Source organism: Diplotaxodon limnothrissa, linkage group LG10, assembly GCF_057381915.1.
Source record: "Diplotaxodon limnothrissa isolate DT_005_m linkage group LG10, D_limnothrissa_male_GT1.1, whole genome shotgun sequence".
Taxonomy (NCBI): Eukaryota; Metazoa; Chordata; class Actinopteri; order Cichliformes; family Cichlidae; genus Diplotaxodon; species Diplotaxodon limnothrissa.
The window spans coordinates 15,554,662-15,578,893 of record NC_140605.1 but is presented as its reverse complement, the minus strand read 5'-3'; the positions used below and the strand labels follow the sequence as shown (position 1 = coordinate 15,578,893).

At 41.6% G+C, this 24,232-nt stretch overlaps 1 protein-coding gene across 1 annotated transcript; it reads right to left on the bottom strand.

Moving 5' to 3' along the window:
- Nucleotides 1-838: 838 nt before the first annotated feature.
- Nucleotides 839-24,172, bottom strand: zbtb20 (zinc finger and BTB domain containing 20). The gene is made up of 4 exons (XM_085364466.1): nucleotides 23,916-24,172; nucleotides 8,052-8,196; nucleotides 5,283-6,788; nucleotides 839-2,546 (listed from the first exon to the last, which is right to left on the bottom strand). The coding sequence occupies exons 3-4, from the start codon at nucleotides 6,766-6,768 to the stop codon at nucleotides 2,011-2,013; spliced, it is 2,022 nt and encodes a 673-aa protein (XP_085220592.1). The 5' UTR covers nucleotides 6,769-6,788; nucleotides 8,052-8,196; nucleotides 23,916-24,172; the 3' UTR covers nucleotides 839-2,010.
- Nucleotides 24,173-24,232: the final 60 nt, after the last annotated feature.

Genomic DNA, 24,232 nt, shown 5'->3' with positions numbered 1-24,232 from the left:
GAAAATCATAGTTCATTTAAGGAAAATGATTAAATATCAAGCACAGGCATTTTAAGAAAATGTGCAAAGTAGCACTTTTTTTTTTAAAATCGACAGCGGGTCTTTTTAAGACCCCCGTATGCAGTTAGTTATTCTTTTAATAATACAACTACGAAAGTGTTTGCTCACATAAATGAGCAAATCCTTCAGATTGCAGTTGCAGGCAGTTGCGTGCGTGCGTCTGTGTGTGTGTGTGTGTGTCCGAGTGTATGTGTGCGTGTGTCTGTGTGTGTCCTATTTTGGATTAAAAAGCAATAAAAAAAAAAAAAAAGAATTGAAATATCAGAAATGAGCCTTAAGTGATGTGATGCAGGGATGACAACTTGCACACACTAGCTTCCAAATCTATTCTGTACATGCTGTTGTCTAGGTTTTAGAAAAATTAGGAATGTATGCTATTGTCTACAAAGTCCATTTGCAACTTGTGGTATACCATGAAACAGTGTGATAGCAATCAGTCAGTGGAGCTACTTGTTTTGCTTTCAGACTGTATTTCCTTTCAAAACACTGCACGCTATTTGAGCCTTCAGGGAGAGCTAGGACATGAAAAGCAATGCATTTAGCTCCCATCTGCTGAAATAGCTTTGCAATACCATTAAACGGGTTATACAGGTGCTCTGTGATCAGGGGTGACGTTTCCTTTAATTTCAAATTTGATTCAAATTAAATGATCCACTCCTAAACAACACTGTTTCAATCAACAACTAGCCTAACCCCTCCCCGATATTCAAATTCAATTATCAAATTAAAACCACATCGGCTACTTAATAACAACAATAGTTGAAGTGACAAATCTTTGTTTTGTTTGGGTTTGTTTTTTTTTTAATCTATATCCCATAACAGTCAGGTGCAAGTTGAGGAGCAGCAATTATGAAGGAGAGAGTTTAGTCGCATATTCCAACCTGCCAAAACTATGAGCGTGAAAGGCTAAATAAAAACCGTCAGCAAAAACAATCTTTCTTTTTTTCTTATGTTTTGACATGGAAGAGGTCTAATAGCCTTAACAGTCTTTTGAAGATATTAGTGGCAGTGTATGCAAATGAGTTAAACTCCAAACTTCAGAAAAAAAGAAACAGATTTTTGCTCAAATACTGTCTCATCAACACACCGTAATTTAGTCATCTTTACCATCAGAATGCATGGACAATAATTATAAAGCATGTGAGAAATATCTGCCCCCGTCACCGCTGACGAGGGTGTTACATTTCAGGACAATGATTGAAATTGGTACCTTGACAATGGCTGCATTATAATCCCTTAATACAATAGGAATAAATAAAACCCAGTGTCAAATTAACTACTCTCCTTTTTTTTTATTTCATATAAGAAGGCAATCTTGTGACCATCAGTATTTTTAGAGGGAATATGTAGCCCAACCCCAGGTGTTTTTTTTTTTCTTATTATTATTGTTGTTGTAAATTATACCACAGTAAGCTTGGACATCTAAAGTTTCCAAACTGGTCAATATGGGTTCACAACTGCCATGATAGATATTTCATGGCAATGTACACACACACACACACACACACATACACACACACACACACACACACACGGTAACGCACACACACGCACACACTTGGATAAACAGACAGACACATGCAAATGCACGAACGTTCAAACAGGTATATTCATTCAGACATGTCGACACAAAAGGTGTGTTTGTGTGTATGTGTTTCTTTCGTAGGCCTTTCGGTAGTGTTCAACACATAAATCAGTATTTTAGGAAAGCATACATTTAGAGGCCTGTAGTTAGGATCCATCCAGTAGATCAATATCAAACTACTAAGCCTTAAGGCCACCATCTTTTTTTTTCTTTTAGAATAACAGAAAAAAAAAATCTTTTTTTTTTTGGGAAACTTAATGTGCCAGTGTCTATACTCATTACTCTTCATACCTCAAAATAAGAAAAGGAAAATCTAGTGCCATTTTATTTGTCATTCTTTTTGAAAGAAGTTTATCTAGTTGTACTTATCCATCGGAGACATGCATTCGCATGTGGTCATTGAAGTGCTCCATTTGGTCAAACTTGGCAGGGCAGACGGAGCATACGTAGGTGGTCCCTTCTTGGCAGCTCGCTTCTGCAGCTACACCCACTCCTGTTCCAACCCCAGCCCCTACTCCAGCACCTCCACTTACTGGCATGGCGAGGGCAACCACTCCAGCTCCGGGCTCAGGGACGGCCATAGGCATGGGAATGGAGACAGGACCCGGGGCAACTGCACTCCCTGACAGCCCAGTGATGGCGCTGGCTGTGCTGTGCAGGGCCATGTGCCTCTCCAGCAGGGTCTTGTGTGAGAACTTCTTCTTGCAGATGTAGCACTCATAGGACTTCTCTCCACGGTGCAGCCGCATGTGGACGTTGAGAGAGCTCTTCTGGGTGAAGCGCTTGTTGCAGATGCTGCACTGGTAGGCCCGCACCCCCGTGTGTGTCACCATATGTTTTATTAAGTAATCCTTCAGGGAGAAAGAGCGCCAGCAGATGCTGCATTGATGAGGCTTCTCACCTGGATGTGCATGAAAGACAAAAGCATTAAGGAGGGTGGGGGGAAAAAGGGGGAAGAAAGTTGTGGATTAGGTTAGGAATATGGACAAGATGGGTGTCAAAAAATCACTACTAAACATTTTAAATGATTAAAATCTCACAATGTATCTCCAGACCAGGTGGACGTGCAATTACTGAACGGTGAAAGAAAAATTTATTCAAGGGAAAATTCTTATAACCCTTCTCACCCTTTCTCTGGTTTCTTTCTCTGAGGTTAATTTAGCTCCATCTGTTTATCACATAAACATCCACCTCGATAGGGACATTCACTGAGGTCTGTGTGGCGCGGTCATTTTTAATGAAAGATTTCAGGGTGCGCACGCTGCTGTGGGTAAATCAGCCATTACGAAGGCACGTGTCTGATTTATTAATTACAAAAAAATTGGACCAAATTAGTAGTTGGAAATTGAATCAAGGCAAATTTTGACGCTAAACGCTCCTGAAACACAGCCAGCTGACTCTTAAGCCCTACATAGAAAAAAAAAACATGGCAGGATCAGCTGACTTCAACTTGTACAGCAACATCAGACGCCCAAAGCCACAGGGGTTACTTTTCCAGTACAGGAACACACCTCTGGCTAGAATTATTTAAACCTGCGTTTGCTGTATTGTGATGCTGCTTTCACGTTGCGCTGCACGCTACAGCGCCGTGGGAAAGGTTTAGGTTTCGTCACAGTTGCTCTGATACAACATGCGCAAATTTAAAAAAAAAAACACACACAAAAAGCAAGAAAACTATACATTTGAAGTATTTTACAAAAATGTAATAACGCTGTAATGACGGCGCAGAAAAGTGGGGCTAAAATGTCAGGACTGCGAAAGCAATATTTTATGCATCTATTTGGCATTTCTGCCACTTTGTCGCGACGTTAAGATCATTTTCCATAATTGTCTCTGCTGACATTATGGGCTGTAAAATATTAACATATCAATAATAACGTAAAATGAACAGGCGGAGAAGGAGACTGATAACACAAGTTGTACCACGCAAGTTAATGAAGTTCTGTGTATCGACTGCTTTTCTGCTGTGCCGAATGAATGAATGTGTTGCCACCTGCTTTCATTTAACGAAGCTAATAAATTCTGCTTTTGCTTTGTCTTTTTTTGTTTATTTCCACTTGACCCGACCCAGGCCCTTGCAGAGGTCAGGTTTCAGGGTCACAACACATGAGCAGCACATACATAACAGGTATTTTACTGTGTTGCCCGGGGGGGCGGTGTACTCGCAGTACAGTGATTCATACCGCTGAAAAGCATTCTCTATGTCTCTGACAGGTTTTTGATTGCAGAAAAATGACACACTACCTCTGCTGCACGTGTTATCATTATCTTTTTAGCTATTTTGAGTGCGCCGCGTCAACGTGCCCTGTGAAGATGTGATATATTACATTTTCTGGGGTACTTTGTAACTCCTGCTTAATAAACAAACAAAAGATGTTATCTTGTGTATGCGTTAGATGTATTCTCATATGGACAGCAGCGGCATGTTATACTAAATCACGCTGGCATCCTTGTGGATTCTGAAAAATATAATTTTTACGAGATTAACAAAGGCGATCCATCATCGGCAGCCACGACTTGTTCAGATCTAGTCCAGGGGGATTAATCGATCGCTGATTTATTTTCCTTCTCAATCTGTCATCACTCTGCTGCTCACAATTATGCGAGTAAAACAGGAAATTTAGTTTCAAATAGCTTTCATATGACAAGTGGTTCTGGCCAAGCGATGGATTGTAATGAATAATAATGGCTATTTGAGTACGCAATTTTAACAAGATCATCTAATTATATACGATATTTTATTCTTTCTTTCTGTGATGATGATTTCTACAGCATGTGATTGATAAGGTTCTAAGTGCTGGAGGAAAGCGGTGCACAGTGAAACGATGTGCTGCACAAGCACTCTGCTGGCATTGCAAGTTAAACAGAAATGATGGCAAAGATAATAGTCAACCGTGACCTAACGAATGCGATTTGGGCTGTTTTTTCATCAGTTAGTAATTTAGTTAAATTGCTAGGATGGGTACTGGTTTATTATTTATTATGCTGGAAGCAATAAGATGACAGACATGTGTCGACAGGCCTCAGCTTTACACTGGAACTACAATCCACAGTGCAGTGCAACGCTAGAACTTGGCAACTATCTTTGTGCAACAGTGCCTCTCATAAATCTACATACTGATTTATACTGTATGTAAATAGTAAAGATGAACTTTCTAAAGAGTAACTTTGCAAATACCTAAAAGTTCACTTTTTATGGTCGAGATCTCGTTTTTCTGCTTTAATCTAAACTTGACCTACACTTGTTCCTACATTCAAACAGTCATTTCTATGACACCCACATGTTTTGCAGAAAACCGAAGACAGGAAATCAGATATCAATATGTACAGTATTCATTTGGTTGTTTCCCCAGTGTGAACAAACTACAACCTCACATGTGTGGTAACCTTGGATTTTTCCAGCTCTTCCGCACTGGCATATTGCTCCTGCACTAACAAAATTTGTCTGACTAGTTTATGATTAGCGAGCTCGGGTACTGTCACGAAACATCGTAAACAGAATGAATTTCAGATAAAAAAGACTGTGGCGAACCGAAAAGCTTTCAGCATTCACAAGCAGAGGCATTACCTAGAGAAGTGATGAATTATTATTGCTTAACTAAGAAAATTCAACTGATTAAAAATATTTTTCGCTTACCAGTATGGACAAACATGTGTTTGACGTAGTTCTGTTTGGCAGTAAAGGTTTTACTGCAGAGAGTGCATTCATAGGGCTTCTTTTCCCCCTGACCAATTCCTCCTGCAGCCTGTTGCTGCTGAGCTGGCGATTGCGGTACCGAAATAGGGTTGGGGAATGATGGCATTGCAGGGGGCGGCACTGCCACAAACTGGGGTTGCTGCTGGCCAGGAAGGTAAAGGAAAGGCTTGTGGTCTCTAGCCGGCTGTGTAGGAAAGAGTGTGGGCAGGAAGGTGCTTCCAGCAGTGCCCATCACTTGGGAATTGCTGGTCACGGTGAGCGGCATCCTTAGATTGCTGGTGTCTGGCTGGCGCATGTACTGGGACAAAGGGCTGAGTTTGACTGAGTTTTGCAGGGTATGCATCATGCTACTATCACTAGTGCTGTGGGATGTGTCCCCGTCCTCTGTCTTTTGCACTTGCTCTGGGGACGAGTCATTGACCTCTATCTGCACTGGAACTCCTTCCCCGCCACCGTCTCGGCTAAAGCCAGTCAGGTATGGCTGCTGCTCCATTGTATCTGGCTCAGTACTAATGGAGGAGCTCACCCCTGAGTCAAAACTTTCAACCTTGGATTCACTCTCTACACCCTCAATCTGGTCAGTGTCGTCCTGGCAGTCCCCCATAGTTTCATAGCAGCTGTACTCATCATCCTCTTCCTGCTTTACTTTCACGCCTCCTGTTTGTATGCGTACCGGTCGTGGTTGCTTGCGGCAGTGAGTGGACTCAGCTGTGGAGATGAAGCGATCAACCTGCTGAGATCTTTCCTGGATGCGGTTCATCCAGGGTGGATCTTGAGATTGCTGGTCCTTCTGAGTGCTAAGATTCGGATCGTAATTCGTCGACAGAGGGTTAATGTAAAGGGAGCGCTCGCGGGTGCCGTTCTGCAGAGACAGGCCAGGGTAGGAGTACAGAGATGTGTATGCACGATCCACATTTTGCTGTGATGTTGCTTGCATATAACCTGACTCTGCGTCACTGCTGGGCCCAGAGGTGCCAGACTCTGGAGTGCCGCGGGGTGTTTCCTGACCAGAATCTCCCGGTATAACAGGGAACCCCCCTGGACCAGCCAGGCCCACGTTCTGGGACACGATCCGTGTGCACTCATCAATGACGGTCTTAATCTGAAGGATGCTGGCAGCAGTGAGGATCTGCAGAGCCTCTGATTGAGACACTCGCAGAATCCCACTGTACATAAAGTCTATCAGCTTTTGGATGGATTGTACCGAGACCACAGAAGGGATCTCAATGTCGCTGTAGCCCAAGAGCAGCTTGTCCTGAAAGAAGGGGCTTCCAGCAGCCAGCACGCACCGGTGAGCTCGCAGCATACTTCCATGGATCCGAACAGTCACGTCACAGAAGTGCCCACGGTTGCGCTGCTCATTGAGGGTCTCAAGTACAGAATTGCTGAAGTTGTGGAGATTGATGTTATGAATGCGCTCGGTCATCCCCTTGCAACTGATGTCACCTGCAAGCAGGAAGCAACATGCCTGACTGAACACAACACTAAAAGTCCCGGCACTTTTTTTTCCCACATGTAACAACAAAACATCGTCATTGTTCCCAGCGTCGCTGATAAATTAGGATTAATAAAATCGTGCACAATGGAATACAACAGTTATAACCAAAGGCAATATAATAAGAAGCTCTTTATCCATTCAAGGAAATTGCCTTTCTAAACTGTGTGTAAAAATGTCGTCAACCATGACACAGCAATCAGTTTGAATACGAATTCAATACAACTGCCTGTTATAAATAATAAAAATAATACAATTCTTTGGAGAATGTCTAAAACAATAAGACAAATGTGTTCATTCTGAGGGGGGGGGTCTTTCAGTTCAGTCTCATAGTATTAGGAGACAATCCAGTAATTCCAGCTTCTGAGCTACATTTTTCTTCCACATCGCCAAACTGAAGGACAATTAAGATGGTTCCCATCTAATTACTCCAAGTTTCTATCAGTGTGTATTTCTGAAATTCCTCCGAACACCATTAGGTGGTGCACTGGGCTTAAAGGACAAACAGGCCTCTTTTGTTAGCCATGTGTTCACTGTGATGGCGCTTCCTAACTATCCTAGGGATCCGCTAAAACGTGACCCGGCTGATCAGTGTGAGAGATAAATGAAAGTGCTTTTCTTCCATGTCCTCAGCTGAAGGAATACAAATGAGAAAGGTAGTAAGTATACGAATTGTCTGTTTTGTTCTACAACTGCTTTGAAAATGTATTTATTTAGCACAGAAACATACTTAAGTATAATTTCTGCTTTAAAGTACAGCTGCTGACCTTATTTGAAGGATCATTAAACACAACTTGTACTGAAACCAAGAAAATTGCCCTTCAAAACCAAGTGGAATATTATACTGATTTTTTTTTTTTTTGGTTTTTACACTTCATCTGTCAGTGAATTAATTTATTTAAAAAATAGTGCTAATGAAAATATGAGGCAGAATCGAACAAATTACTGCTGAATACACAGGGGAACGTTTGAAGAAACACTTTATAATTTAAAATGTTATTATATAGCGAGTAGAAGTAAAATTAATGTTGGGGGGTCAAATGATAAAAACTAGATTTTGTTTTAACCAGTGAAGTTGAATTTAGGTAAAAATTACTGCAAGAGGCAGTACAAAAGTGTCAACACAACCCTTTAGTGCTAATTCCCAGCTCAGTGAATGAAACGTTAAGGAAGAATACGTTATTTTAAAAAAATGAAAGGAGTATAGTACTCACAGTTAGATGACGTTTTGTTACGAAGATGCTTGTGTGGCTGGTGATGAAGTGCGGGTCAAGCTTCAGTTTGCTGGTGGAGATGGCTGATCAGAGGCCTGGTGCTAGGCAAGGCTGTCAGTCCTCTCTGTCCAAATCATGTGTTGCTCTGCCACAGTGTTTGGAGGGGGGGGGGGGGGGGGGGGGAGACAGAGGGAGAGAGAGAGTGAGAGTGAGAGAGAGGGAAAAAGACAAAGACAAATCTTAATGCCACATACAGCCTCGTCGATACTGCCACTCCCTTAATGAACCAGGAGCCACATTAGCAGGAGTGTCTGCTGCAACAGATGTGTGAAGAGTTTTTAAAAAGCAAGATGAATGGACGTCGGTGAGTTCACATGACTGAAAACTACAAATCAAGGTTGAAAATAATTTTGGTATTGGCTCCCCCCCCCCCCGCACACACAAACACACACACACCCACACACACAGTTGCCTGAGCTTTTGGGCAATAAAACCACACCCTTCCAAAGAAAAAAATGATCTACTTTTTTTCCTAAGGAGCTTTGTTTTTGTTTGAATATTTTGGAAAAGGTCTCAGTCATATTCACCATCCGTGTGTGTGTGTGTGTGTGTGTGTGTGTGTGTGTGCGCGTGTGCGTATCTGTTCCCCTTGTCATTTTCAAATCCACAAATGAAACGGCACAATGTCTCACACAGATGTAAAGCAACGTTTTCAGCTGTAATAATAGAAAAGAGTCAAATATTAAACACACAAGGCTTTCATTGAAAACACAAGAAAGGCATTCAACAACATTAAGCATGTGATGAGCTGCTTTGGTGATGCTAAGGAAGTCTGACACAACTGCTCTCACACTGTACAAACACATGCAAATGCATGTATGCAAATGTTTGACCCCAAAAAAGAAGACAAAAAAAAAAATCACAAAATCACATAAAACTCATCAGACTCAAGTCGCACACTCGTGCTATCGTTCAAGAGCAGGGAAACTGGAAAAGGGGGGTTTAAAAAATGCATTGAATCGGTGAAAAAATGCCTCCACCAAACAAATTAGACCCACATTGTTCCAAAGTGCCATCAGGTAATGCAACCAGTGAAGCTTTTAAAGTACCTGGAAATTTTCACGGCATGTTTGGATGTGAATATTTATCATTAATTTGAGGGTGGATGATATTTCTGACACTCAATTTTTTTTTCTTTTGTAAAAGACGTTCAGCAGCAGCCACGCTTGCTACAACAGGAACATGAAGTGCTCTGTAAAACGCCACTAACTACTCTGTGCTGCTGAATGAACAGAACAGGGCCAGGATTTGACCAGACGTGCGCATTAATGTTGGAGCAAATTATTCTTTTACGGCTCTCGAGTACTTTCCAACAGCACACCTACTTTGAGACACTGAAGTAAAGCCTGCCTACAGAAACTATGAGATTTTAAGCAGTGACCTCCCTTTTTTTTTTTTTTTTTTTCCTTACACACTCGTGTGGAAGGATCATTGGCTGCATTCGGTTCTGCTCTTCTATGCCAAGGTAACAGACACACGTTAATGTGTAAATGTGGCCCGAAGATGATCATTGTCATTATAATTGAGCACGCTGAAGCAGAAAATCTGGGCTGAAAAAGTACAGTTAAAGTGTAACTGAGTAGAAATGGCTGAGTTGACGGACTGCTTGGGTCTCGGGCCTCCCTTCGAGGAGCGCCGCACTCTGTGGGACGCTCAGTGCTTGTTTTCCAGACATGTTCGTAACAACTTACAAATTTGATGATTAGATATAGGCATGTAATAACATGTTTAGGAGCAGATGGTGATCACACAATACTCAGATGGATCATGCTTTCAACCAAACGCAAACAGTTGGTTGTTTTTCAGTTTTGATCTGGATAAAAAAAAAAATTATTATAAAATGAACCTCCTACATATGAAATATAACTTTAGCCATTTTCTATTCACTATAAAGTTATGTGAGTGACCTAAAATAACACATACAGATGGTTTACTATAAATATATATATTTATATAAGTCTAAACTGAGCGCTGGCGTAGCTGCTAAGTTAGAAACTATGTATAACTGCGACCTGTTGCGTGTGAATGAACCCCTCCTTAAATAATCCTGACTGACAAAGTCAAAGGAAACCCCCTCATACATACATATATATATATATATATATATATATATATATATATATATATATATATATATATATTGTTTCACCACCTAAAAAACAATAGCGAGACCACTGTTTTTACTAGACCGCACACCCACATGTCAAATTTCTTTATCCATTATAATGTCAAATATTTGACTTTTTTTCCTTTTTCCTGCTGGGGTTAGCTTGACATGCAAATGTTATCCAGGTGCCATGGTTGGGTTTTGTGGCTACTGCTCGACATTGCGCACATATATGTTGCTTCTACCAGTCCAGACATGTAAATCCACCTGCCTAATGGGGAAACTGAGGTGAACGCTGGCAACAAAGGAGTAGGCCAAGGGAAGCGGGCTTCAGTTGCCCAGACTGCCACTCACAACAGTGATTCCATTTTAGCCGTGACACAGTGGGTGAGCAGCAGCCAGCGCCTACCTGCAGTGAATTCTAATCAGCCCAGGGGTCTGTCTCCCTCCCTCCCTCCTGTACCCTGCCTTGGACTAAAGGGGCTGATGATCCTTCAAAATTAATTAGATCCTTGTAGGAGGCGGCCATTTTCTTTCACTTGCTAATACTCCATGGGGAGGAAAAAAATTTAAATCAAACTAAATTCAGCATTCGTACCCCACCTCCCCCATATTGGTTTCTTTCTTTCTGCGCCTCTACCTGTTTCCTGTTTCATCACGTTGAACCTCTCCCCGTCTTCCCTTCCTACCCGTCTATCTCTCCATCCGTCTATGCCCCCACTCTTCTTCCTCCCTCCTCTCTCCTTGCAAACCTTCTCCAACACCCCCCCCCCCCCCCCCCCCCCCCCCCCCCCACACCCCCCACACACACTCTCTGGCTGCCTCCATGCCCCCAGCTCTGTGTCTGCCTCTGTGGAGTTTGCTGTCAATAAATCCCCAGAGGTCAGTTTGTCTGCTGGAAATCAGACACAATGCTTCAGACCGCCAATGCAACGCATGCTCTGCTGCTGCCGCCACAACAAAGACTAGGGAGGGGTGGAGGAGGAGGAGGAAGAAGGGGGCATTAAAAAAAAAAAGGGAAAAAAAAGGAGGAATTAAGACGGGAAGACGAGGGTTGCAACTTCACCAGGCAGGCTCCAGGTTAATCAGCTGACTGCGTGAGGAGGCGAGCTCGTGGAACACGCTGCACCGAATTGGACATTAGTTAATCAAGGTGGGGTGGGGTGTGAGGGTTTTGGGGTGGGTGTGAGGGGGGTTAGAATGGTGAGAATGGGGGATGGGGTTGAGAACAGACATAAGAGGCATGGTTATGAAAGGAGCAGTATCAGCCATTTGAATAATGTACATCTTGAATATGCAAATACTGCTTACAACACACACTACAAGCATACATTCAAGGCCCTTGGTACGATTCAGTGTGGAGACAAAAGGGCCGCGGGGCATGATGAAAAAGCTCATGTCCATGCACGCGCACGTAGCATCTTGATGGATGTGATGCAGATCTGCACTTATCGAGAGTGTTTTTGTGTTACACCTTATTAACAGTAAGTCTGTCTAAAACCTCCGCTGCTTAACAATCACCGTCCGACGTTGTAATTATTAATTTCAATCATCCAAGCACATTAGCATATAAACTGCCAGAAATCAGGCTGTAATAGTACGTTTTGGATATGGGATCTAATGTAATTCTGTTCACAATGTAAATATGTAGCCAGAACACTGGGGTGGGGGGGAATGAAGCAATATTCGTGAGGTAAGTGAAGGGTGCGCGTTTGTTAAAGACAGAGTGCGTTCAGCTCACTTCTTTGACAAAATGGGTGCGCACACGCAACTCGGCGTCATCAGTTAACGCCTCAAACTTAAAAATCAAACGTTAGCCAGTACTATTTTGCCGCTGCACGCTTTGAAAAAAGAAATAAATGAAAAAGTCTGGCCAACGACAGCTGTGTCAGCTAATTAAATCGGAACAATTTGGAGCGCTGCGTTTCTCTCGTTACCTTTGAGCACTTAACAGGTAAGTAATGCGCCCAACTCCCATACACTCCAAGAAAAGCTGCAGAAAAACCACATCCTCAGTCTCAGGATTTAATTGATTTGGCTTTATTGCAGTCACTGAAAATCATCAACAAGCACACGGAGACTGTTGACAAGTTGAGCCAAGATTTTTCACACAACATTTTTTTTTTCCTTCCAATTTCTACTTCTCCCTGGACTGAAACTGTACGGCGCGACATGTCAGAACCGGTGAAATAGTTTGAATGATTTCGAGTGCAAATCATTGATAATTATAGCGTGTTTAAAATAGACTCGATACGCAACTATTATTATGAAACATGAAACGCCTTTTGAACTTTGAACTGCCATTTCACCTCAAAACGGAGGCGTACCAGAGATCCCTCCTTCAAAACGGTACTTTCGATTTTAAACTCAAGACCAGGAACGGTTTCAAAACATGAAAACATCTAAATTTACAACACTTTTCCTTTCTCAAATTCCTTCCTTCTTGGTCAAAGCATTGTAAAGTAATTACACCACTATAATGTTATAGCCTCTCTTCAGTTGAAATTGCTTCAATGACTGTATTGTGTTCATGCATTTGTGTGCATCATACGCTAACTGCAGCCACTGTTAACTCTTTACGGTCCCCTTAATTTAATCACGCCGCGAATCTTTAGTTCCACTGAAATGTCTCCAGTAGCGCAGCATATTAATGTGTTAACATATTCAGCCCAACAGAAAGCCACTCAATGTGACAGGATGTGCGGCTTTCAAATAAATTCCTCTAGCACATAAATAACAATAAACACTGCAATTCAAGTGGAGGACAGTTAAAGTATTTTTTGACAGGACAGCTTGTTCAACTTCGTCACTTTCTGTCAAAAACACACCCACCGCCACCCGTTATCCATAGCAGATCCATTGTACACTTACAGATGGGAGGATAATCTACTTCTAATATACTTTTTTTTCACACAAAGTCCACACAAACACTTGTGAATTAGTGCTATCAGTATTTTTTTTGTTCATACTGTATTTTATGAAGAGGATGGGGTGGGGAGTGGGGGAGGTGGGAGGGGGACAAACAGCCACTGCTGGCTTACTGCCATTAAAATTAAAGACGGCAGTCACTTTGGTGATGGAACAGAAAAGAAAAAAAATCTCAGAATTGGCAAATGGCTCTGCTTTTGTTAATGAGCATTTGACCATAAAGAACCATCTGACTACTCATATGATAGTCTCCAAAACACCTCTAACCCCCGAAGCAGATAATGCTAAATTCAAGAGTTATCATTTAGGCACAAGTGTCCAATGCAACTGCCTCTCTACAGCTACTACACACGTCAAGGACATTTTGCCTCTCCAAAAAAAGGACCTCACAGGCCATTAAGAGATCTTCACGAACCTACACAGCTGCTCATATAGGACCTCTCTGTCTATTACTAGTGTATCATGATAAAGAGCAGTTAATACATTCAGCTCATCAAGAAATATCAGCGTGTATGCCTCTATTCATATTTCTATTCTCAAAAATTGGACTGTGTAGCTATGAGGAACAGTTTTGTATCTTCAAAGAAAATAAAGCATCTCCTGACTTTCTATCCTTGAGATGTAAACAAGGGGGAAAAAACAGGCGTTTGTGCTGAATTTCGAGGGGACTGTGCGGGACCTTTGTGAAGAAGCGCGCAGCTCTAACACAATAACGAACAAAGCAGGCTCTGAATGTGTTTAGGGTTAAGAGTACACTATGTTTGTCACTATAGCGAGGCCAAACAAAATGAAACCACAGTCTCATCTGTATTTAGAGCTAGAAAAACAGAAAAAAAGATGCTCGCATAAGTTTTATGTAAAGCCGGGTTTCACATGCAGCGCTTTCAAGGTGTCCTGCCTCTCAAAGACAGCACACATACGTGCTGTGGTTAAACAGTAAAGCCTTCTTTCATCAGTCATGGTTAGTGCCTCCACAATGGCACTTTGCTCTGTAAAATTTAAACCTTTAAGTTAACCTGACTAATGATTTAACTGCTAGCAGTGACTTTAAATCACTACTCGACCGTGCGTGCGTGGAATAGTCAGCAACTTCAGAAGTTGTGTACCATGAGGTTTCACAGCAGCTGCACAAGGGTGCACGAGCCAGCGCGGTGATGGTCCAGCACAGAGCTGAACTTTCACAAATGCACAAGGGTGCTTTAAGCAGGTCAGCTGCTCCGCTAGCTGCTTTTGCTTCAAGGGTCAGCAGCCTACCCTCTCTCTCTGGCAAGCACAAGCACAATGTTTGCCGTTTAAAAAAGACATGGTACAAAACTGCTAACATGCTAGCAGGAGAAAAAAGAGAAAAATGGTCATTGCAAAAGAAAAAATAGTTTCATGATGCAACATATTTCTTCAGCCTGTAGCTACGGTAACAAAAATACAAATGGCATTGGGATGAAATAAAACTGACTCATTATTCAGGTGAACTGGTGATATCTTCAATATGATGTCTTCAAACACAGATTTTTCTCATTATGTGAATAAGATGGTAAATCCAGAAGACTTAATGGAAGCATGCTGTCCTTATTTGAAGCCATATGGATGTTAGCAGTGTTTAGTTTATTTTTAGTTTGGCAAGCTGTTGTGTAGTAAATACAGATGATTATATATGTCTCATCAGATCATTTGACATATGACCCATCTAAAAGTGCAATGCTGACGCACTGAAACACTGCCGACCACAACCGTGCCCTAAACACGCTTTGACCAAGCGCTGGTCTGATCCACTGGTCTGCAGGCTGAGCAATGTGATTTAGAGCTAATGACTTAAACAAAAATTGGCACATAGGTAAGGTTTTCTGGTAATCCATCAAGGGGTGGCAATCTAACCACATTATGAAATTTCATCCATACAATAGCGTGTTGCGAGATTAACTTGTTAAGCAAGCCAACTACAGGATTTCACAAGCGCTCAGGGAAAGGCCAAAAACTAAAGATTTCCACTCTTTCGGCCTTGTGTTAATCTCTAGATGTTATTTAGACATTTGAGCTGACTGAAATTTCACAGCAGCACACTCAAAGTACAGATAAGTCATCGGTCCCTCGTGGAAACGGCGCTCGCATAAGGACAATAAGATCATTCATGTAAAGAGGAAATCAGCTCTCGTCGGGCATTTATGATGAGTACGTTTTAAGAAACTACTGCCAACACTGTAAGCCACACCCTCTTACTCAGTAAATACACCTTTTGGAGGAAACAAAGGAGTAAATGGAGAAGTTTAAAGAAAAATATGCAAACTTGGACATGTGACAAAACAAAGCTTATGAGCTTCATGGGAATCACATGTAAGGCTTCTACTAACACAGTCCAATTTAGTGTCAAACCTTTGGACAGTCTAATCTCAAAATGGGCCTATGCATTGCCTGGAAAGTCTGTTGTTTGTGCTTGTTGTTTTCCTAGCAATTACATCAGGAAAAACTATGTAAGCAACACCAGTTAGTGTGGTTATACAAGTTCTATAGCATATTAGAGGTTGCATATACATAACAACTTCTTGTTGTGTGACTGTGAGGATGACTATATGTTTTTAAAATGATGTCAGATGAGCTGATGGTAGCTGTTTGGCTGTTTTTTTAAAATAGATTTTTACCACCCGATGTGTTAGCTGTTAACACGCTCATTAATTTATGGTCTTTCCATTTCCTGTTTGCTTTGTTGGTGCCCAAAAAAACAAAAAAAATGCCATTAGCAGTGAAGTCTTCTCCAAGATCGATCATATTTAAAGTAGGGAAATTGATTTAAAAGGCGTTTAAGTGATGCTGACAATGTTGCGTTTCTTACTGGACTTCCTTATGTTTTCCAAAGACAACAACTGGTGGAGCTGTACAATGCTGTAATTTGTAATTACAGAGCAAACCGCACTTGCTTTGTAACGAATTTCCATTACCTTACATGGCTTGCGTTGTTTGTTGCTGTGCAATGTGTCACCGTCAACACAACAAGATATTTGCGTGTTCACCATTGCTACACTTCCTATTGTTCCTTGTGCATTTTAGTGTAGCCCAGGTTGTCCTCTCTGATCTGTTTTAATGCAAAAAAAAAAAAAAGCAGAGAGACCACAGGGTCACCTCAGCACAAAGCGCCGATAATATCAGCTCCGTTTATGATAATCCTCTGGCCCTTTGGCCTTGCTAATGCTCATGAATTGTTGGTCAGTGTGGTCTTTTGAATGCAGCAGAATTATTATCGTTGATGCTAACAATCTATAGCTCATAAGCCCCAGAGTGTAACCTAAGCTGATCAGCTGTTTCTGGTAATATTACTATAAAGATCGTGCCACAGGCCTGTGAGTATTTTCGGCAGGTCATGAAACAAATGTGCCACTTCTAAGTCATTTGTGGTGCCACGGTTTGATGGAGAGGCTCAGGAATGCATATGCCTTTATTCCTGGTCATGTGACTGTGTTAGGTGAAGTTAACAGGGTACGTACAATAGCTATGTGTGTCTTTGTCTATTTGTGTGACCTTCCTTCCTATAAATGCATGTTGGAACTGAGCCTAAAGAGAAGTGGGAATAAGAAACATGCTTTGTGAATGAATGAATGATTGTTTAGACACTAGCCAGCAGCACAGCTCACTCTAGTGAAAGACTCTAAATTGGATTCATGTTGTTTAATCTGTTCACAGAAAAAATTTTTTAAAAAGAGCTTAAAGTGAGTTTACATAGCAGCTGCCACAAGGTCATGTATGGACGTTTTCACGTGCAGCGTCCCACTGCTGCCACAACCAGCAACCATTGCATTGGATTTCAAGCCGCCCAACTATCTCATGGAGACACATGGACTGCATCTACAATAAAAAAGTAATGCAGGTGTTACGAACGTCACTAGAACGATCCCACTGGGTCACTTGATAAATGTCAAACTTATTGTCAACAAACCTGGCAACTCGGATAAAACTGAACATTTGCCTTGCCATCTGGTTGTCATTGAACAGGATAGGCATGCATTTTCTTTGTCACCTAAACCAACAGTCCTAATAATAATAATAAAAAAAGACAATCTATACTTTACTATTCATTAAAACAAGAAGCTGTTAGACAAATTAACTATTATTTTCAGACTCTTCAAACCTAAACGTGTCTTGATATAGATACAATTCAGGGCAATAAATAACATGGATGGTATAAGAACAGATATGCCTTTTCAAGATGAAAATGCAAGAGAAAAATTCCCTTGTTAAAGATTTTCTTTCAATAAGAAAAATACCTAACAGTGATTTCCTAAGGCTGTATTTAAAAAAAGAAAAGACGAGAAAAAAAAAAACCAACTAATGACTTACTCAATAAAAAAAGAAAGAAAATACAGTTTTAGATTATGTGAAAATACTCTAAGGTTTCAGCAAACGTAATATTTGATAAAACCACAACACAAATACTATTGTGTAAATAAAATAATTCCCCCTTAGTTTACCCAAAGCACAGTGCATACCAATGTACCTCGAGCGAGAGTGTGCACAATCTTAACATTTTGGCTGGTGTGAGTACAGTTTAGTGGAATGAGGCTTAAAAAGTCTCCTCGATGCCAAGAAGGAAGCCGGGAACTTACAGCGCTTATATTTATTGTGAAAAGCTGAAAAACTTACAAAGGACACTACTGCTCTTTGCAGTTTTCTCATACTCTCTTTAGATACTCTCCCCTTCAGCTAGGCAGTGAGCTCACCATGACTTGTAGAAAACCATATGGGTAGCAGGGTGAACTGAGGACACACATGCACCTTGGCAAACATACAACTTTGCTATTAGAATCCAGGATACATTTTTCACATCAGTTGAATACCTAGGCCTGCTTGTGTGTTTAAAGAGAAAGAACATTAATTAGGTTTAAATGCTCCTTCCATGCGACCGACAAAATAAATGTTTCTAAGACACGTTATTAAAATGAGTTCTAAAGAAGTTTAAACATCTTCAATAAAGGAAGAAAAAAAAAGAAACTCTTCCGTTGTGAAATTGTTGTGAAATAACTTCTGATCAAGTTCTTACATGAGATTTGGCTCCTGCAGCACAAATATAAAAGCTTTGATAACAACTGCATGAACCAAGAGAGTGTAATGGAAACACATGATCATACCCACCGTGTTTGTAATGTATATACTGTATACATGTGACACAAGGAGACCGCAACTGCGAAAACAAAGCAGCTGGCATTGCACTTTAAATGACAAAATTTAAAAAAAATAAATCTTAAGACTAATAAACATATTTCTTATCGTGTGAGCAGGCTAATATTAATTCTGGTCCTGTACCAAGCTCATGTGTAAACATTAAAATAAAACCTTCTTATCCGACGGCAAGTGTGTGATGAGTTTCTCCCCTGTGAGACGCTCCTTTTAGATTTTGCTTTATTTTGGAGAAAGTAAACATTCAAATCTAAAACCATATACTATGAAGCTATGCAGGAAGTAAGGATAGTAAGCGGGTTTCATGAGACTTTATAAAGTTTTATAGCCGAACAAAAGCTTACTGACGACCGGCTGTAACACTGGCAAATACTTATTCAGGCTCAATTTGTGCTTTCATTACGCATTCCTGTGATACTTGCAGGGAGGGAAGATTCCAAAACAAAAGTCCTTTGAAAACTGAAAAACGCGTCATAAAGTTTTTATGCTGCACGATCTTATAGTCACACCAGGTTCAGTTAAGGTTTAATAAAAGTTCTGAACTAAAAGGGCACATATTAAAAAAAACAAGACAAAAAAACAACTCAATGAATTTTAAAAGAAGGAGAAGAAAAAGTCTGGAGCTGTAAATATTCCTGAAATATTATTTATGGATAATATACCCTGATTGGGTTTCTTTTTAAAAAATAAATAAAAGCCTCTCAGTTGATTCCAAAATATTTTTTATGCTTTCTTCTCCACATCTTCAATAACAAAACACAATTTTCCTCCCTTTAAACAAGTGATTTTGTGTTCAGTCCTTGCTTTATTGCTGGAAGGAAATCCCCATAACACACTGTAACAGTGGTTTTGTGTTGCATTATGCAGCTAACGGGGAAATTCATTCCTTACTGACAAAGGCAACCTGTGCAGATTGTCAATAGGTTTTGTGATTGATTTGTATATTCAGGGATAAAAATAATGTAATATAAAGAGAAGCATGTAATGTGTGGAAAGGGTGATTTGTGGGTAGAAGGATCCAAGCCAGTTAGCCAGGAGGTAGCTAGCCTGCCAACAATTTCTAGTTTGCAAAGCGTAATCCAACGATCCAGCAAGGAAGAACTATCATTATATTTTACTAGGATCAAGGGATACAAGGAAAATAGAAATGGAAAATAATTTAATCACTGATACTTTAGAGGCACCTGAGTTTTTTGGGGGGTTACCATGGCAGCTAGGGACTCAAATGTTGCGTTACAGCTGCAAATGCTGTAAAACAGGAGTCTTACCAATAAACAGAAGGTGAGAAACTTTATTCATTCTTCTTAAACAAAACCAAATCCTGAAGCTTAAAGTCTATTAAAGGCTTAAAGGCTACTCTGTAGTTAATTACAAGACTTATTAACTTTAAGATGTGCACCTGAAAACAGTCTCTGTTGGCAATCACATCAAAGATGAGCCTTACTCCAAAGGGGGGAATATTCATCTAACGAGTATCATACAGGGAGGGGGAAAAAAAAATAAAAAGCTGGGAAAAGATAAACTCTGCCTGAGACAAAAAGGCCAAGCAGTTAACAAGCACTGTGACATTCTGGATGCAATCCACAAAGTGGCTTGTTATATCGATGGATCTCTGCTGCATTCCCAAAATGGCTGCCAAATATGTTCAACTGAGCCAGACAAAGTGCCACAATGGACTCAAGTGCAAGTCTGCTGTCATACGATGGTAAAGACCTGACTTGAAATTTTAGTTATTGATTTTACTTCATCTGTAAAGGCTCGCCATTACCGCGAGGAGGAATTTTATTTGGTTCGTTTCTTTGCCGTTGTATTGCCAGCACATGCCAGAATTTTCAGCCAAATGTAGACTTTCCAAAATAAAATTATAAATACAGAGTACACATGGCAGAACGAGCGAGGTGAATTCCTCTCATGACCAGCGCTACACGCCCTCCCACACCTCTCCAGTCCGTTTCACTACATAGTGTAGCTCCCAAGGCCAAAAAAAACATTTCAGGGCAACTGCACTGCAACAATATGATCCTTTCAAATATTTATAAATATAATCATGTAAGTTCGGGACCACCACGCTTACCTGGTAACAGCCTGGTGAAGATAGCTGAATGGCGTGGGAATACCAACAACCAATGAAGCACTGCGGAGGCTTCAGAAAGATGTCTCTATCTTGTCTTTTTGGGCATCAGTGCCTTATTTCACTTATTTATTTTTTTATTTTTTATTTTTTGGAAATCTGACCTACCATCTGCGTCCATACCCTACAAGATGATTGTTTTTTTTTTCCTGGTTATATGTGTCTTACAAAGAAGCACTTATTACATTAGTACAGCATGGTACCCTTACACATTTTCACTTGAGTAAACCCAAATAATCAGGTGGGAGAAAATGTGTGAAAGCGTGACTAAATCAGTCAAAAACACTTCAAAACTGAATGCTGGGCACACATTGCGCCAGTTTTCTGGTCAATAATAATAAACTGGCAAATGTGAAGAGACGGTGACAAGCTACAGCGGACGAGTGAAGGATGCTGAAGCCAAAAGAAAATTGGGATTGATTGCCGCATGTGGATTAACTGATCACCCCCCACCCCTTCCACACACACACACTCACACACAGCCTCTTTCTTCCATGTGAGTATAGGTGTACAGTTTATCTGCTGGGTTTCCTCACACAATAACCACTTTCCTTGATGTGCAGACGTACTCTTAAATATTCATTAGTCATGGGTGGGTTTGAGCCGTGACACAGAAAGTGGGCAAATGGCGATGGCTCAAACCCTGTGAATATTAATGTGTGTGGAATTTATACATGTAAATACCCGTTCCTGACTTAACTGAGATGAAACCGGGCACCTGATCCACGGACTACAAACACTCCCAAAGCACATAATGGCTTACCCTCGCTCAGCAGCTCCTGTACACCTCTGTGGTGATAAAACAAGAGTTTTTGACATCAAGCCATGGCGAGAGCTCACTTACAGCCAAGACAAGTACCCTCCAATTCATCAAAACAATAAAATGTCCACAAATGCAGGTGCTACGCCTTTTTTTTGGGGGGGGGGGGGGGGGGGGGTTACTATAATTTTTGAGTTTCTTTTCAGATGAAGGGCGTTCAATTCAGTGTACACATTGTGACAATATAATTTTTACTTTCTCATTATTTCCTCACCCACATGCAACCTGTCAAATCAGCGTGCTCTAATTCATGGGACAGAATTGCAATTATGCCTGGCTGAAGTCTCACATCAAGGAGAGGGGAGGAGGGTGGGGTGGGTGGGTGTGTGGAGGGGGTGAAGGAAATGTTGCATTTCTCCTACAAACATGCTGCACGCTCAGCTCCGTGTTTTCCAAATGTGTCCATTCAGAAAACAAACGATCCAGTGCTGCCACCAATTACGTAACCGAGCCTATAGACAAGCAAGTCGTTTACGTTGTGGAGGCATATTCTGAATGAAGGCGGGCAGGAGGAAGTGATCACAACAAAAGTGAAAAAAAAAAACAAAAAAAAACAGAGGCAAACGCAGAATCGTAAAAAAAAAAAAAAAAGGAAGAGAGAAAGAAAGAAAAAAACCTACACACGCTCTGACACACACACACAGGTGCACATCCACAGATCGAGTCTGCGCTTTAAGGACGTGGACGCGGCGTTTCTCTCGTGCCTGTCAAACCCGGGACCGGTCTCTTGTTTGGGGCTATTCACTGACCAAACCAACACCAACCTGTGACATGACTAATGCGTTGACGCAAAGCTTTATACCTGGGAACAACTCCCGGGCTCCAGCCGGGTGTGTGGCTATTAATCAGACACGGAACGTGCTGTATTATAGAAACCTATCAGCGGCGCTCGCGTTAGACACAAGGACACGCCGTATTACTCTCTTTATCTGACAAAGCCGAGCGCTTTGGGACAACATCTGTTTGCCACACACACACACGCATGCACGCACACACACGCATACACGCACGCTCTCTGCCCCTGTCCATCTCTCAGTCACACGCGCGCGCGTGCACGCTCGCGATCGAGCACGGAGAGAGCAAGACTGACATGTTGCTCGGGATGAACTCTCTGTGGCCCTTTCAGTAAATTCATCCGCGTATATTAATCTATATACACACATATGCACGCATCTATATATATATATATATTTAATTTTTTTTAATTGCGCAAACAATACACATATTTTGACTTTAATCAAGAGGCGAAGCGCCGCTGTGCTGCCATGTAACAAGGAAGAGCGAAGGAATCACGAGTTGCCCATTAATATTTTGCAACAAAATGTCTCAAAAGGAACACAGAGAGCCTCTCTTGCAACTTTAATTACACCAGAGCATGGCTTCGTATCTAGGCCAGCCTCACATGGTAAACATTTTTTTTTAATCTACTGTAGGGTATGAATTTAAAACGTGGGGGGAGGGAGCGATTGCGACAGTTTAAAGTGAGCTTTTATTTTTGGGAGAAACATGGCACCAAAATCCAGACCAAAAGAGTCCCACCAGATCCAGTTCTTATTTATCCCAGAAACTGGACCTGCAGTATTGCTTTACCTACAGACACAATATTAGCCAGCCTCCCCTCGCCTGCTGAGCACATCTGAACGTAACCCCATCTCATAAATGCAACGGCGTAATGATATTAATTCACAAAAAAATGTAGGCTAGACATCTGTCTCAGTGTGAGCCGCTTCGCTCCAAGGATAGATTTCACGCGTGCACAAAAAAACCAAAAAAAAAAAACCCCCCAAAAAAACCAACCACCTCTCCCGGTAAGTTTAACAAACTGAAATGCATTTAAGACAGTTTTCTAGTGAGAGTATATAAGAGCGGTAGGAAGGAGAAGAAGAAGGAAAAAAATGCAATAAGGAAACGTGTTTCCTCTGACTCAAATAACTGACCTAAAAGCCAAATGCGCACGTCGCCTGCCACAGTTGTTCCGGGCTCACAGTGTGTAAAATGTGAGCAGGCAGCCCGCGAGCATCGCTCAGGCTTTCGCTGATTGAGAGAAACAGACCTGTGAACACACTTTGACCGGAGTAGTATTGTTCTCAAGTGTCCCCCCCACCACCACCACAACCACCACCACCTCTCCACTGTCCGGCTCACGGGTAAATCTAAAAGTAAAGGGGGCACAGTCAGAATAATGACAGATGGCAAACTTGCGTCACGCCAGGGCAGCGCGTTTTTTGGTAGTCGAATATAGATGGACAACAAAACCCCCTGGCAGCCAAAACTGAATACCCTCACCCCTACCTACCTACCTACCCTACCACCACCCCTTCCTCCTCTAATCTAACGCAAGGGGCTCGTTTCATTAGGCTACATTTCGGACGCTGGCATCACGTTTATTGAACGTTCGTGACCCTCCAAAGAATGAAGTTTCCAATGTTTGCGGAGATTTCTGGGGGGGCTGGTAAAGCCAGCCACAACTACATGGGAAGTGAGTGGCATTTTCATGCATTTCACCCGAAAGTCAGCGAGCATGTTTTAATCCCCGATAGAGGACATTCCTTGTATTCCCCCCCTTCTCTCTCTCTCCCGCTCCCTCTCTCTCTAATAATAGCGGCAGAGATGTTGTAAAGACCCATCCCTTTTCCTACTTTTCTCTCAATTTCTTACCTGCACTTCGAAGCTCGTTCACAAGAAGAAAAAAAAAGTGGCGACAGCGTTTCCACGGCGTTCCCCCCCCTGACGAAGCGCGCTGAGTTGATGTCTTTTTTTTCCTTCTTCTTTTAATATGTTCCCTTACTTTGTTTCATTTCTCACTTCCATCTTCTTTTCATCTCATCAATAAACACACGCTGCAGCCTACCTTCATAGAGCAGCTCGGTTCAAGTGTGCCCTCCCATTTTTTAACTATACATCGAGTACTTTGAGGGGTGGTGGTGGAGGAGGAGGAGAGAGGGGGGGGGGAGTGAACGGGCAGGCACGCCTTT